General features: G+C 41.6%; 1 protein-coding gene across 3 annotated transcripts in view; it reads left to right on the forward strand.

Moving 5' to 3' along the window:
- The first annotated feature begins 478 nt into the window (after positions 1-478).
- Positions 479-16,872, forward strand: part of KDM3A (lysine demethylase 3A) — a 56,683-nt gene continuing 40,289 nt past the window's right edge. Inside the window, exons 1-8 of one of the 3 annotated variants that reach the window (XM_069583176.1) lie at positions 479-668; positions 1,225-1,439; positions 9,719-9,874; positions 11,027-11,137; positions 14,681-14,783; positions 15,536-15,660; positions 16,346-16,418; positions 16,517-16,605. In XM_069583176.1, the coding sequence (XP_069439277.1) occupies positions 1,254-1,439; positions 9,719-9,874; positions 11,027-11,137; positions 14,681-14,783; positions 15,536-15,660; positions 16,346-16,418; positions 16,517-16,605 (843 nt within the window). In that variant the 5' untranslated portion in view covers positions 479-668; positions 1,225-1,253. Of the gene's footprint in view, positions 669-803; positions 930-1,224; positions 1,440-9,718; positions 9,875-11,026; positions 11,138-14,680; positions 14,784-15,535; positions 15,661-16,345; positions 16,419-16,516; positions 16,606-16,872 lie in introns of those variants that run through there. The other 2 variants (XM_069583178.1, XM_069583177.1) reach the window with 2 other exon arrangements.

Consider the following 16,872-nt stretch of genomic DNA (forward strand, 5'->3'; position numbering starts at 1 on the left):
TCTAGCTGAGTACGCTTCAAACCGCACGTTCCAGTCCCTTCCCTCCCCCGCTGACTCTGCACCGCCCTCATCCCTTTCCTGTGAGATTCTTCCGCCAAGTGGAAAGCCTATCTTCGGTCGACAGCCTACGCAGTTGACAAGCAATCCAATAGGCACTTACAGCCCTAGGGTTCGCCATCTAGTCTTATCTGTGCACCACAGTAATTTTCCTCTGGGTCCTAAAGTTGATAACCGATTTCGCGGGACTTTTTTGCATCCGTGAGGCAACAAATAGAAAGAATGGCCCTGGCGGAGGAATCCCTCGCTTACGCTCGGTGTACTTTAACCTAATGGGGGTCGTCCGGGAGTCGGAAGGGGGAGGGGAGAGGGAGGAGGCAGCCAAGGAATTGTTTTTTTTCTCTCGCCCCGCCCTCGCTCGGACGGCCAATGGTGATGGCCTCTTTCCCTACTAGTCTCGCCCAGCTCCTCGGACTCAGCCAATGACTGGTGGAAGCGGCTCCGAGGGGGCGGACCCGGGAGGCTGTGCGTGTCTTGTGAGAGCTCTTGAACCAAGTCAGAGCTAGAGTCGGCTGGGCGGCTGGAAACGGCGGCTGCCGCCGGTGACTCAGGGAGGCGGGAGGCGGGGTAAAAGCGCCGCGGCCTCGGCTGAGGGGAGCGGAGGAAGAAAGGTGAAGGCGCCAAGCCCGCGGCTCCGCCATCCCCGCGCCGGGGCGCCGGCGGGGGGTTCCGCGGCCGGGAAGAAGGGTGTCGGGGCGGGGCGGCGGGGCAAGTGCGGAACCGCGGGCTCGCCCCTCCCGCGAGGCCGCCCGGGGCGGGGACCCGGCCGCCTGGGACGGGCCCTCTGCTTCGGGGCCTTTTCTTTTCCGGGGTGAGGGGCGAACACTTTCAGATCCACTTAAGCAAATAATTTCCTCCTCACTCAGTGTGCGGTGAGGTTTAAGGTTTTGGAAAAGCGAAACTTGGGAGAGCGAGGGTCACGCGGCGCTTGGGGCCCGTGTTTGGGGTGGGGGAGAGATTGGGGGGGCGGGGAAGGCGCGGGTGGAGAGATCGGGTGCTGAGTCTTACGTCCTCGTCTCCGCCGCCCGGGGTCCGGTCCTCAGAGCGGGGTTAGGACCCTCCCTCCTCGCTGGCCTCCTCTCCCCTCGCCCTCGCCCCCACCGCCCTCTGTTCCCGGCCCTCTCCTGCCGGCCGCCTCCGTTGCATTTTGTTTTTGTGTTTTTGCAGGGAGGAGCCCTTCCTGCAGCGTGGAAACCATGGTGCTCACGCTCGGAGAAAGTTGGCCAGTACTGGTGGGGAAGCGATTCCTCAGTCTGTCTGCAGCCGACGGCGGCGACGGCGGCCACGACAGCTGGGACGTGGAGCGCGTCGCCGAGTGGCCCTGGCTCTCCGGGACCATTCGAGCCGTCTCCCACACCGACGTTACCAAGAAGGATCTGAAGGTATAACCGGCTCCCGAGCCTCGGCAGTCGGACGTTTCCTAGTTACCTTGGTAACGAGACAGCTAGCACACCCCCATTCCCCCTCTCCCCTTTTCTGAAAAGGCGACCAGAAAGTTGGCATCTGATCTGAAGGTGCAGAAAACTAGACCTTCAAAGTCTTTGAAATGGTGTGTAGAGCGAAGTGTGTTTGGCCTGGAGTTGCCTGTTTTTAATAATGGGCTTAGAGGTTGCTCAGACATGCTTAGTTGTTGCCCGCGCTGTGCCTCCTTGCTCAGTTGCTCTGTCTTATCGGACTCTTTCAACCCCATGGACTGTAGCCTGCCAGGCTCCTCTGTTCGTGGGGATTCTCCAGGCAGGAATATTGGAGTGGGTTGCCATTTCCTTCTCCAGTGCTTCCTCAGGACAGTACGGTTCCTTCTAGGAAAGGGGTTGAAGTGTTGTTAATACTATCTTGGACAGGTGGGTGACATTTGGAATGTTTGAGAATTCAGCGTTGAGAATAGCGGATGCAAGTGCTTTTAGTTGGGTTTTTTGGTTCGTTCCTCCGAATTTCTTCCCCCTAACTTCTTAAACTTTCAGACTTGTGAGAAAAAAAGCGTGTGTAGAGGGAGGAGCGTAGTCCTCTTTTCAGCGCGTTAGGGTGGGTGTTTGCCCGTATACGGTGGGTCAGGGCAGGAGTGAGTTCCTGGTAGTCTTTGAGGAGTCTGTAAGTGGGTGTGGGTTATGACCATATATGGAGGGTTGGGGTGGAGCTGCCCCTTATACGGTGTGCCGGAGGAATGACTTCAAACACTCTATTGGAGTGTTGGAAGGGAAGGACAGAAATGGGAACAGTTGCGGCAGGTGATTTTGAATCGGAATGACACTCAGAATCTTTTTCAGTTAGATCTTTTCAAAAAGAGATGAATTCTGCTTTTACTCCCTAATAGAAGTATGGGTGTTAAAGGGTGCTGGAAACAACCAGTGAGGAAGCCATTGTACCAATAAATTCTCCTTTGTGCAAAAAAATAACTGAAGAGAAGTCCCCAACAAAAACTCTGAAGTGGTGATAACTTGAAGGAAGCTTGTCAGAACAGAAGAACTTTGCATCCTGGGTAATGGATTCACTTGGTCGTTCTCGGCTTTTTTTGCAAACTGCTCAGATACGGGAAGCAAGCTTTCGCACTGGCAGTTGAATACATGTTGATTTCTGAAACACTGTTCAAGGAGGACACTTTCAAGGTGACAGTGCATGCCCCAACTAGTAATTAGTCTGCAAAAGGTTATAGAAAAGGATATGTGGTAATGTATTTTCAAAGCTTCCGCAGTCTACTTTATCTTCATGTGGAAAAAGGAGTGACCATTGTGTACTTAATCATGTGTTAGGCATCATGCTGAAGAGTTGATGGCTGTGTTCATATTTAATCCTTACAACAGTTCTTTGAGGGTAGGTACTAATATTCCCCACTTTACAGACAAAAATACTGGGCCTGGGGGAGATTGTCTTGTCTAAGGTCACAGTTGGAATTGTTCTCACCAGAAAGTTTTGACCCTTGAGCCCACTGTCTTAATCATCGTGCTTCCTAATCAAAGGCTGTGCCACCGAAGGATTCCTGTCATATAGTGTGAAGTTGGTTTCACTCATTGAAAACTGGGTTTTGAGGTTTACAGAAAGAGTTAGTGTGGTGCAGGGATGGCCAACCTGTTTGCTTTAGGCTAATTAACTTTCTCCATAAAAATGGGCTTTGAGGAGTAGATGTTAATCATAGTTGTTATGGTTTATTTCACAACAAGTAAAATTTTCTCTATTGCCTTTGTTTTTATTTGATTTGAATGGAAAAGAGATTAAGCTTCACAGTTTTTAGTTCTTTAGCAACTAGTGAGACACTAGATATTCCCTTCCCCATCAGAGATCAAGGACCTGTTGGGTTAGAAAGGCAGTCTGGGAGGTCCTTGATGTGTTGTCTTCTCTGCATCTTCCTCACCCCCAGCCTTTGAAGTGGCGGTGATAGCTTCATTTTCAGAAAGAAGAAATAGATTTTAAAGAGGAAGTCTTGTCCAGACTTGGATAGTTAGCTACTGAGGGACAGAGAGAGCACTTGAATCTAGGTTTGGCTGTTTGTCTTCCAGTGGGCTAAGGTGCCTAACCTGGAGGCAAGGGGGGTTTAATTCAAGAACAGTTTCAGTTATAGTGGATTTTTTGCTTTACCTACATTCTTCACAGCTCAGCCCTCATGTAAGGAATCCACTCAGCTTCTCTTTTCTAATCTGATTTATTGCTGCATTCCTTAATGGAGTGGCAGATGAAGTAATTGGCCTAAGTGTAGGGACATGTATTACCAAAAGCAGTTTTGGAAACTTTGAAACCAATTGTGTTTGGCAAGATACAGGCAGAAACTGAGTAGGACCCTGCTGTAAGATTTAGGGGGTTTTGGGGAGTGGGTTGGGACTGGGGGCAATAATGAATAAGAAGGAATAAAATTCAAGTAGTGTGCACCTGTTTTAGCACTGGTAGAGGTCCAAGTCTGTCTAGACTGATTTGCTTCCTTGGTTGAGTTAATAAGGCCAGGGATTGTTAACTTTGGTTCATTTAGAGAAACACTTTGTAACAAAGCCACTTACTTAGTTACATTATGTTTAGTGGTGAAGACAGAATTAACAAATAGCTTTTCCCAGGTCGCTCAAGCAGTAAAGAATCCACTTGCAATGCAGGAGACTCAAGAGACAGGGGTTTGATCCTTGGGTCAGGAAGATCCCCTGGAATATGAAATGGCAACCCACCTGAGGAATCTTGCCTGGAGAACCCCATGGACAGAGGAGCTTGTGGGCTACAGTCCATGGGGTCACAAAGAGACATGACTGAACAACTGAAGCAGTAAATGCTTTTATTTAATTCTCACAAAAATCCTAGAGAGTAAACTACACTTTTTAGTGTTAGAAACTGAGGCTTATAACTTGCCCATTTTTGTCTCCAAACCTTAAACACTAAGCTTTAATATTCAGATAGAATGAAATTAGCACGACTGTTACTTTGCTGGCTTCAATATCCCCAGAACTAAGAACATTGCTTGACATGTAGGTTTTGCTAAAATATTTGAACAGATACATGAAGGAAGCAAATAGTTATTACTTATATATAGAAAAGCAGTTTGGAAATAATCTTGCAATGGAACAGTGGTGTTCTCTTTATCTGGAATAACAACAGATCTTAATTAGGTGTGATTAGAACAACTTCTTTAACCTTACTTTTATCCCATTCTTCTTATTTGAGTGTGAGGCAGGTTGCTTTCTCACTGGCTTTGTTCATTATGCATGCTGAGAGTGTCCTCCTTCTCTACCTTGTTTATCTAGGTCTTTCCCTTCCTTGCTTTTGTAGTTCAGTCACTAAGACGTGTCTGACTCTTTGTGACCCCATGGACTGCAGAATGCTGGGCTTCCCTGTGCTTCACTATCTCCCTGAGTTTGCTCAAACTCAAGTGCATTGAGTTGGTTATGCCATCCAGCCATCTCATCCTCTGTCCCTCTCTTCTCCTCTTGCTCTCAATCTTTCCTAGCATCAGGGTCTTTTCCAATGAGTTGTCTCTTCACATCAGGTGGTCCAAGTATTGGAGCTTCAGCATCAGTCCTTCTAATGAATATTCAGGATTGATTTCCTTTAGGATTGACTAGTTTGATCTTGCAGTCCAAGGGATTCTCAAGGATATTCTCCAACACCACAGTTCAAAAGCATCAGCTCTTCAGCGCTCAGCCTTCTTTGTGGTCAAACGCTCACATCCATACACAGCTATTGGAAAAACCATAACTTTGACTATATGGACCTTTGTCAGCAAAGTAGTGTCTCTGTTTTTTAATACACTGTCTAGATTTGTCATAGCTTTTCCCACTCATTAGCAGCTGAATGCCTTGACTACTGTCTGCCTGGTCTTTTCATCCTTGAATACAGTTGAAACTTGAATGAATGTAGGTGGATTCTGTTGCCTGTCAAGCCATGTAAAATGAGAAGCTTTTAGCACAGTGTAATAACTGTTTACCCCTACAATTGAATGCTTGACTCTAGGATTTGAGATAAAAGTCTGGGTGGAAGAAGACATAAATAGAAGCATAATGAGATTTCTGATTTGTGAAGTAGTGAAATAAGTGGCCTTCTGCATCATGGTGCTGGACATAGAGTAGATAATGTCATCAAAAACTTTGGGATTAAAAAACATGCCATTGTGTAAGTGCTAATTTTTAAACCTGGAAACATTTTACTTGGCCATTCTGATAGTTTTCATAATCATATACTCAGGTAAGATTAGTGTATACTAAGTGGGAGGTTTTGAAATTAGCTTGATTAGATAATATTAACTCATGTGTCTTAAAGAGATTTTCTTTTGGGGAAAACTAGCTTGAAATAATTAACTTGAAATATCCAACATCTGGTCAATGAATTTGATAGGATAATAGGCACACATTTACAAGATGCCCTGTTAAAAGTCTGGAACTTTGGGAATTACAGGTAGTGAATCATAATTAATAGGCCTCTTTCTGGCCTTGGGAGTCATACAGCATACATAACATCGCCTTTCTGGACCAAGGGATTGTGGAGCGAAGAACACTCTTTACGACGAGAACTAGCTGCATCTGTCAGCTTGCAGGAGCTTGGTCAAATCATGTTAGTTCCCCCTGAATTTTAATTCTTACTGGTACATTTTTATAGAAATTTCTGCAAAAGAGACTTTTTTGGGGACGGTGGCAGGGGGGATGTCCTTATATACAGCACATCAAACCTCAGCACACAAAAGAAAGATGTGTGGTTATGATAGATAGGAAAGTTTTGAAAGCATGTTTAAGAAAGCTCACAACTTGTTGGTTTCATTATATGTATTTTAAAAGCCATCTTTTTAAATATGAATTTTTGATTACTGTGATCTAATACTCAAAGTCATAAACTTTCTTTTTTTTTTTTTTTTTCATAAACTTATTTTTAAAGAGCCAAACTTAGTTTTCAAATCACTGAAACACTGAGATATAAAGAGGAACCTTGTCTAAATTTCGGTTTAGGGTTGATTATAAGCTTTGTAGATAGTGATATGATGAAGAATTGTGATATTTCTTAAGTTTTGAGAAACCACTTAAGATCTTAGATTACTTCTTTTTTTTCTAAATTGATGTTAGGTGTTCATATTTAAGTCTTTCTCTCCCCCATTCCTAACTGAAGTGATACTCTCATAAATTAAGATTTGAATTTTCATGAAGATCTTAAAGCTGCCTAGTCTGCTTGCCAGATACTTAATGCACATTGCCTTTAAAATCTACCTAACAATTCTGTGAAGGGTAAGTATTAGTACTTGGATTCTGAAGCCACTAGAACACTAAATTCAGAGAGCTTAGATTTTGGCAAGCATTCTTGACTTGAGTACAGTTAATTGGTTGCCTTTGTAATTCTACACATTTTGTTTTATGCCTGTAAAACCATTCTGAGAAAGCTTCAGCAAAGCTGTCATTCAAACCCAGATCTCTGTGGCTCTGAAGTTTGTAGATGTACACTCCTGGTACACTACATTGATGGGAAAGCTCTGTCGTCCGAAGCTAGGTTGGTTTTGAAGTTGATGTGATGTGGGGCAGAAGGACTGGGGAAGATATCAGAAGACATGGATTCTGTGGCTAGAAACAGAAAGGAATATACTATCTCTGAACACCTCTGTCTTGAAGGACCATTGGTTGGTTATGGTGATTAATGGAATACATAGAACCAGTGGAATCATAGAACATGGGGCCTTGTCACATAATAGGTGCTTACACATTTGCACTTTGTAATAACTGCAAGAATAAAAGGCTGCCATACCAAGAACATATGCGCTTCTCAGGGGAAGTTGCTGAGAAATTAGGGCTGTACATTTTGTGATTGGGAGAGGAGGATAGGATTGGTCTTAAATTTAATTGATTTTAAAGATTAATATTATAGCCATAAACCTGAAAAAGTTTGGGATTGAGGCTAGTGGTATATCCCTTGGGAACTTCCTGCTTTCCAAGTTGATGAGAGAAACAGAAGGTAAGAGCCCAGTTCAGAGAGAAATTTATTCACTCAACAAGTATGGAGACCCATGAAATACAATGGTAAGTAAAAGCCAACACAGACTTTGACCTATTTAAGTTTTTAATATGTCAGTCAATTAACCACAAATAATTCAAAATGTGGGTAAGTGCTAGGAAGGAAAAGGACAGAGTTTTGAGCACAGTTAGCAAGGGACTTCTCTTGGAGTAGAGAGGGGCTCTTTGGTAGGGGACAACATCTTTGAGGAAAGGATTTTTGAATTGGATTCTGATGCGTGAATGGAAAATAAGTAAACTTTTTTTCTAAAGGCTGAAAAGGGAGATAGAGTTGTCTATGAAATTATGAAGTGTTAATGGATTTACTAATCCTTTGAAGGCAAAAATGAGGGCTTTTAAATCAAAAGTAGTGATTTTTATACTGAATATCTGGAATATATCGTATCTCAGTTAAAACATAAAAAACATTTTAAAAGACTTAGAATAAATTAAAGGAAATCCTAAAGGAAATCACCCAAAGAGTATTTCTCAGAAGGACTGATGCTGAAGCTCCAGTGCTTCGGCCACCTTATGCCAAGAGCTGACTCATTGGAAAAGACTCTGACGCTGGGAAAGATTGAAGACAAAAGGAGAAGCGGGTGACAGAGGATGAGATGGTTAGTTAGCATCACTGGCTCAATGGACATGGATTTGAGCAAACTCTGGGAGATGGGGAAAGACAGAGGAGCCTGATGTGCTTTGGGGTTACAAAGAGTCAGACATGAGTCAGCGACTGAACAACAATGAAAAATGGTAGCATATTCTTAATGGGTTAAGGGAGCTAAGGTTTCTGGTACATTTACATGAATTTTAAGGTTTTGTGACTGATTACTACTGCATTACTGTCAGAGACCCACTTTTGGACTGAATTCTACCTTTATATCTTAAAATATGTATACAGGTTTTAAGGGGTAATGTGGGGAACTTCTAGATCAGGGGATCAGGGATTATAACTTTAAGGCTAAAAGGTTTTTTATAAATCAGAAGCAGGAAATCTCATGAACGTGAACGTGAACTCTCTCAGTCGTGTCCGACTCTTTGCGACCCCATGGACTAGCCTACCAGGTTCCTCTGTCCATGGGATTTTCCAGGCAATAGTACTGGAGTGGATTGACATTTCCTTCTCCAAGGGATCTTCCCAACCCAGGGATTGAACCCAGGTCTCCTGCGTCGTAGACAGACGCTTTACTGTCTGAGCCACTGGGGAAGTCTCATAGTTATTTGGAAAATAGTATTTTAAAAGTAGTTTAATTTTCATATAAGAAGTTACACAGGTAGTTTAGGAAAATTCTGGTGTCACTTATCAATTACTTCCTTCTGTATTTAGCACAGTTTTCTTGGAGTTCAAACTCTGAGGTAAATTTCCCAGTTTATTCAACTCAAAGCTTTGAAAGTGCCTCTTGCTGAATCCTGCTGCTACCAGAGAATGTAAAAGCCAGTGGTGGATTGTGTTGTTGGGGGTCATCATCAACTTACCATGTCAACACAGAATTACAATGCCCTATGACAAGTACATCTTAGGGTTTCAGATTTCTGTCTTTCAGTTCTCCAAGCTCTGATGTCTAATTAACAGGTAAAAACCTTCTACATGGGGTTTCTTTTCTGTTAGGTCTTTCCAGAGATTACTTGAGGACAGATTGGCTCCCATATCCTTTGACTTCTGCTTCCCAAAGTGGCCTGGGAGCCAAAGCTTGATATTTAGACTAGACTAACGTATCTGTTTTTGGGGTTTTTTTGTAATATTTATTTTTGTCTGTGCTGGGTCTTCACGGCTATGCGCAGCTTTCTCTAGTTGTGGAGAGCGGAGGCTGCTCTCTAGTTGTGGTGCACAGGTTTCTCATTGTGCTGACTTCTCTTGTTGTGGAGCACATGCTCTGGGCATGTGGCCTTGGTAGTTGCAGCACGTGGGCTCTTAGTTGTGGCTTGCAGGCTCCAGAGCACAGGTTTGGTCGTTGTGGCACATGGGCTTAGTTGTTCTGCGGCATGTGCAATCTTCCCAGGCTGGGGTTGAACTCCTGTCACATGCATCACCAGGTGGATTCTTAACCTCTGGACTACCAGGGAAGCCTCATATCTGGTTATTTTATTGTGGGTTGAGAAGGGAGGTATGAGAGCAGGAGTGGGAGATATTCACAGATACAGATCCGAATAGACTGATCAGGGTCATCTTAGGCATTTTTCATGTTCTTGCTAATCAAGTCTGCTTTCCTTCAATTCTGTTTGTCTAGGTGTGTGTGGAGTTTGATGGAGAATCTTGGAAGAAGAGAAGATGGATAGACGTCTACAGCCTCCTAAGGAGAGCCTTCTTAGTGGAACATAACTTAGTTTTGGCTGAAAGAAAGTCTCCTGAAATTTCTGAGCGAATTGTTCAGTGGCCTGCAATAGTAAGTAAAACTCGGGCTTATTGAACCTCTGAGAAGTTCTTTCATCCGTTATGAACGAAATAGGGAAAATCTATATGTAATATCTATAGTTGGCCTTCTGGAAAATAATAGTACAGAGGTATGACGTTGCAGAAGATTCAGAAAAAGCCTCAGGATCTCCTGTCAGCCCTGCTAGGAGGCCTGCAATTCTGGACCCTTGTCTTTTGTGGGTCTCAGTTTCCTCACTTGAAGAGTAGGGAGTGAGGGTAATATGGGGAACTTCTAGGTCAAGGATTGGAAACCAACAGGTAAATACCAACATGCAGATCTTTTTGGTTTGCCCCTTACAGTGTTTTAAAAAATCTAAACTAGCTGTCTACCTTAAAAAAATGCAGAGAATATTCTTAAAAATCTAGATTCCCAGTTCTTAGCGAAAGAACAGTAAGATATGGCCACACTAAAGCCTGTAGCAATTCCTTTAGCAACAGTCGGCTGCTGAATAGTAGGTGTCGCTTGGCCCCTGTCAGGGTTTCCACTTTTGGTCTCATGACGCCAGCAGTCAGTATATGATTGTGCCATTTCTGCACCGGAAGTCTGGTGCAGTTAAAGGCAAAGAGTGAGCCCTGTATCTGGAGAGGACAGTTAATGCTGTTTGAGAGGTGGGCTGGGACAGATTTGGGTAGTTGAAAGGCCAAGAGGATGATTAAAAGGCTGGCCAGCTTGTGAAGGGCCTGCATGCTGTGTGAACCAAGTTGAGATTTTGCCCATGGATGAGATGAGCCCCTGAAGGGTTTTGAGTGATGTAGGGTTTTGTTTAAAGTTGTATTTTGCTTTTTGTATTTTTTTCCCCCATCTATTAAGAATTTGCTAAAAACATGGCCCATTTCCCCAGAAAAATTAACTTAAAACAGTATTCTGCATAAATTTGGGGCAAGCCATACATCTGTAAACCCAGACCTATATATTAATATGACTCTCAAATGTATATCTGGTTTATATGATTGATTCTGGATAAAAATTGTGTGCCCTTGTGTTGGTTGCATAAATAATTATTATTGAGATTGGTAGTAAATAAACAAATGAATGGTTTAATCTCTGTGTGGAACATTGCCAGTCCCCATTTTCACAGTGATACTAAGCAATTATGATGCCAAAACATTTCTTTTGTTTCAGATGTACAAATCTTTGCTGGACAAAGCTGGTTTGGGATCCATAACATCTATTCGCTTTTTAGGAGATCAACAAAGAGTATTTCTTTCTAAAGACCTTTTAAAGCCTATACAGGTAAAACATTAGAACCAATATTAAGCCCTAAAAATAGAAGTATAAACTCCTTTAATGTGAGAACTAATGTATTGATATTGATTGTTCCAGATCAGATATCTAGCAGAAAAAAGGACCCATCTTATGAGCAGATGTTAGACATTAATGCTCAATGTTAGCCATTGGGTTGGTACTGTTTATTGGGTTTGGAAGGACAAAGGTATTACTGTTGATGGCTTTTGTGTGTAATATGAAATAACTTTTTAAATAGGTAATATGAAAATAATTTTTAAAAGATTAACTGTTACTCAAATATACATATATCTGTATGCATATATATATCAGTCCTTATTATTTAAGGATTCTATATTTGGGAACTTACTTGCTGAAATATATTTGTAACCCCTCAGTCAGTATTTTGGTGCTTTTATGGTCATTCACAGACATGTGCAGAGTGGTGAAAATTTTGAGTTGTCTGACACCTGTTCCCAGCTGAGGTTTGAATAAGGTGCCATTCTGCCTTCTTGTTTCATCTCTTCTACTGTAAACAAGTGTCCTTTTCAAAGTCTGTTTAGTACTGCGTTGTTGGTTAATTCAGTGTTTAAAATGGCCCTCCGGGATAGTGCTGAAGTGGTGTGTATTGTTCCTAAGTGAGCCTTAGAACATGCGTTAGCTAAGCTTCATTCAGCCATGAGGTATGGTAGCTGTGAGTTCAAGGTTAGTAATGCAGTAATACAGCTTCCCCGCTGGCTCAGGGGTAAAGATACCATCTGCAATGCAAGAGCCTCAGGAATCTTGGGTTCGATCCCTGGGTCAGGAAGATCCCCTGGAGGAGGGCATGACAACCCACTCCAGTATTCTTGCCTGGAGAATGTGGGCAGAGGAGCCTGATGGGCTGCAGTCTATAGGGTCGCACAAAGTTGGACATAACTAAAGCGACTTTGCATGCAAATAAATGTAGTTATATAAAAAACTGTAAAGTAGGGTTTTTTCCAACAGAAACACATAAAAACAAGGTTTTGTATTGATTGGTTGATGTCTCTTGTTACCAGAGGCTTTAAGAAACCTAACCCCATCTTTCCCCTAGGAATGGTTCAGTGTTCACTAATTCAGTGTTTGTGGTGACCTACCTATAGCAAACAGTATGAATCAAGTGTCTGTGTGTGTTCCTATTCTTTCCAGTTAGCTTGCAGAACTACCTTTTTCTTCACAACATTTAGGCTCTTGGGTCTTGTTCATTTGTTTATTTTTTTCCTTTATTATAAAAATGTTGGGAGGGAAGGGAAGAACATGCACATTACTTCCACAGATCACTACCTTGGGAGTAATGTTGTCTTAAAATTAACATTTGTTGTTTTAAATATCATTTGTGAAGTTCAGTTATCCTCTTCACCCTCTTTGGTTTTGTGACCTGACTTGTTTCTGTGGCCTGTAGAACCATTAAACCAGTTTATGAGCTACAAGACAGTTTAGGACCAAGGGTCATTGCCATTGCTAGGTCTGTATTGGAAAACCCAAAGCCTTGGCTTTTTTGTGCTCAAGTCTCATTTTTATTTCCATATCCTGGAAGTGAGTGAAAACAAGATTCATACTCTGAACATTATTTTATAATGTTTAGGTGAATGGAATAGAGGAAGATGCTTTTACTTAGTTTTGGGCACAAGTTATCTTCATATATCAGGTAGATGGGGCTTCCCCGGTGCCTCAGAGGTAAGGAATCTGCCTGCAGTGCAGGAGCCACAGGAGACACGCGTTTCATCCCTGGGTCGGGAAGATCCCCTGGAGGAGGGCATGGCAACCCATTCCAGTATTCTTGCAGGGAAATTCTGTGGATGGAGGAGCCTGGCAGGCTACAGTTCATGGGATCACAAAGAGTCAGACGATGACTGAAGAGACTGGGTACACATGCATGCATGCTAGGAAGGTTATCTTGATATTTTTTGTGCATTGAAATGCAGAATACTTGGCTTTTAAGGACTACTACTGAGCAGAGACTAGTTTTTACTTCTTAACTTTGTTTTCAGGACAGTTCTATTTTTCATCTTTAATGTGTCTCATCTTTTCAGTAAAAGTAGAACTCAGTTTTGTTTCTTGAGATTGAAAAGATCAGTAAGTTTTTATTCTCAAGGAGGTGCATTCTGTGCTGTCAGTCTGAGTGTTATTAATGTAATACTGATTGAGGGAGACTCTGCATGTGTTCTTGACTTCTGCTGATGATGATTTCCAAAGTTAAGTGCTTCAGGGCATTCTCTTGTAGAGGCAGGTGATAATGTGAGGCTTCTACTGTATGAGACTCTATGTTGGCTTATGTGGTTACCACAGTAGGAGGCTTGTCCTAAATAATGAATAGAGAATCTGAAAATTATTTGGGGTATGCAGAAGTTGGAATTGAAACCTAATGTCTGTCTTTTGGAATGAATTCATCTCAGTTATAGGTGGATAAGAAAAACAACTAAGTGTCCAGCTCAGTTACCTGGCACCTTTGATGAGCCCTTGAAACTCTTCTAGGCAGAATCCAATTATTCTACCTTATTTAAGAGCCGTTTAATGTTAATGACTCTCCCCATTAATGCTCTTTTACCTTGTAGTAGGAATTCGTGAACACATTTAAATTTTTTGAAATTGCAGTAACACGAGGGGGAAGAAAGCAAAAACATGGTTCATTCTGGTAATTAATGTTGCACTCTTACGAAGCCCCTAGTTTAACGTTACTTAAGAAATTTTTTCAGGATGGCCTCTCTAAAAGGCTCTTCTTCCCAGTGGGAGAAATGGATGAACTATTTTTAGCCACTGTACCCGTTTCACATGCAGAAAAGCATGACAGCCTAATATTGGAAGGGCTTCTGTGCTGTATGGTTTCTCGGGTCTGACAGGTTATTCCTATTGACAATCTGTATACATTTATCATAACTGAGTATACACACAAAGCCAGAACACTGTGGAATAGTGCCAGAAATAGAGCTGCCAAGAATTGAATGTTTCACAACTGGCTAGCTGAAGACCTAGGCTGTTCATTCAGCTTTTGTCCCTCCTCACCGCAGCACCCCTACCTTTACATTTGTAAAGAAGAATGCATTTGGAATTCTGGTTAGGGTAAATGAATCTATGTGAAGTGATGTTTGTTAAAAATAGCAATTTCAATGAAATGATACTACAGATCTAAGTATTTTCTTATGTATGTGTCTTCTGCCCCTTGCATTTGGATCTGTGACTTCCCTAATCCCTAGAGTTTGGGATGCAGAATATTTTTGGCATGACTTTGCTTATTATATGTCCCCTAGCCTAAGTTTTGTCATATTTAAAATTATTCTTTGAGCCACTCTTAGTATCTGTCTCACTCTTAGCTTCAAGTTGCTTCACTTCTGTCTGCTTTATATTTGTGATCATTTGATGGTTTCCTACTGTTTGACCTGTCTAGTTCACTGGAGTTGCAATGGTTTGCTGCCATCAAATGGCTAATTTCCTCTATTAATCCCTGTGATTAAATGAATTGAAATATCCACTGGAATGTAAACAACTGTTCCTATTTGTTACCTTGAAATGTAATGATTTTCAATTTTTCAGGATGTAAACAATCTCCGTCTTTCACTGATGGATAATCAGAGTGTCAGTAAAGAATTTCAAGCTTTGATTGTGAAACATTTAGATGAAAGCCATCTTTTACAAGGTATGTGGATTGTCTGTTGGTGATAGCTCATGAGTTGACCAGTGATTAGTTTGTAAGAAGCTGTGTTTTAGCCCTTCTCACTCATTTACTCATTAAAATGTCTCATTTTTTAGTAATTCTTTAGATGCATTTCCCAAGCAGCTTGATGAGTGGAGGACTATATTCTATAATGTATTCTAAAGTCTCTGAAATTTGGAAAGCCCAAGGATCATGTGAACAACATAAAAGTGAACTAGATACTGAACAAGCTCAGCTATATTTTGACGTGAAATTCGATATGTTTGGAATTTCAGTCTTACAAAATGAGTAAAACATTAATTTGGTGATCTTGATCTTGCCAATTACTGTTATTGATTTTCTTGGTCAGTTTCATAATTGTGAATGTTTTAGGAGACTTAGAAGTTCTGACGAGGTTCCTGAATTTGGATCCTCTAAAACTGCATAGGAGAGTGAGTTAGGTCTCAATGAGTTATCTGATACTACCTGGTCTGATACAGATGCTAGGATAAATATACTGCCAAGTCTAAGATAAAGCAATAGGAAATTGGAGCTTTAAAATGGAAAGTTTACATTTTCTCCTACCTCTGCTGAAATGTCTGTCTTAAGTTTAGAGCAATATCTTTTAATTTTTCCTTTTTGTCTATTGCATGTTTTTTTAAAGACTTGGGAAAAAATTATGCTGGATAACTGGTGCTATTCAGAGATAATGCAAATTGCTCTAAGGATTTTTTTTTTTTTAATTATTTTTTAAGGTGACAAAAATTTAGTTGGTTCGGAAGTAAAAATTTACAGCTTGGACCCATCAACTCAGTGGTTTTCTGCAACCATTGTAAATGGAAACCCAATGTCAAAAACTCTTCAAGTCAACTGTGAGGAGGTAAAAATGATGATAATCGCATGTAAGATAAGTTGACAGGGGAAGATAATTATAAAAAGGAATTATAGTATCTTATAAGAGCTAAATGGGGCTTCTCTGGTGGCTCAGACAGTAAAGAATCTCCTGCCTGCAGTGTAGGAGATCTGGGTTCGATCCCTGGATCGGGAAGATCCTTTGGAGAAGGGATTGGCAACCCTCTCCAGTATTCTTGCCTGGAGAAATTCCATGGACAGAAGAGCCTGATGGGCTACGATCCATGGGGTTGTAAAGAGTCAGACATGACTGAGTAACACTTTTACTTTTCACATGGAAGCTAAATACCCTTGTTATTTTATATTAAAATACCAGAGTAGAAAAAAAATCAGTTATTTTTTAAAAGGAAATTATATGTAAGAAACTCCTATTATTAAGTAGTTTCTCTAGTGGCTCAGACGGTTAAGAACCTGCCTGCAATGTAGGACACCAAAGTTCGATGATACCTGGGTCAGGAAAATCCTCTGGAGAAAGGGTTCACAACCTACTCCAGTATTCTTGCTTGGAGAATCCCATGGACAGAGGAGCCTGGTGGGCTGTGGTCCGTGGGGTCACAAAGAGTCAGGATGCAACTGAGTGGTAGAGGTAATTTCTGGTATATTCCTGAGTATTTTAAAAATTTCCTGGTATCTTTGTTTTGTTTGTTCTTAAGATTCCAGCACTGAAAATTGTGGATCCATCACTGATTCATGTTGAAGTTGTACATGATAACTTCGTGACATGTGGTAAGATACTGTTTGATTAAAACTTTTGTTCTCCTTTCCCCTTCATCCTTTTCACCTTGAAACAGGGAAGCTGACTTACTTGTTTTTAATCATTTTAGGTAATTCTACAAGAATGGGAGCTGTGAAACGCAAGTCTTCGGAGAATAACGGAAACCTGGTTTCCAAACAGGCAAAATCATGCTCTGAGGTAGCCTTGCTTTTTTTCTGTCACTTGTGTGAAGCTCTCTTTAATTCTTGCAGTGCATGGCCAGTATGTTTAGTGGTAATAAGGCTGTCTTCTCTGCTCGTCCGTGCTGTTGTGTCTGCTCTCTGCTGGTCCCAGATCTTGGCCATAATTTCTATGCTCAAGCAGATGGAGATAATATAAGTTTCTGGTTCACTATTTTTGATGTTTGCTGAAAATCCTCAGTAGGTTTGACAATTCCACCACATGGAGATATTTTTAAAGATAAAT

This window comes from Ovis canadensis, chromosome 3, assembly GCF_042477335.2.
Source record: "Ovis canadensis isolate MfBH-ARS-UI-01 breed Bighorn chromosome 3, ARS-UI_OviCan_v2, whole genome shotgun sequence".
Taxonomy (NCBI): domain Eukaryota; kingdom Metazoa; phylum Chordata; class Mammalia; order Artiodactyla; family Bovidae; genus Ovis; species Ovis canadensis.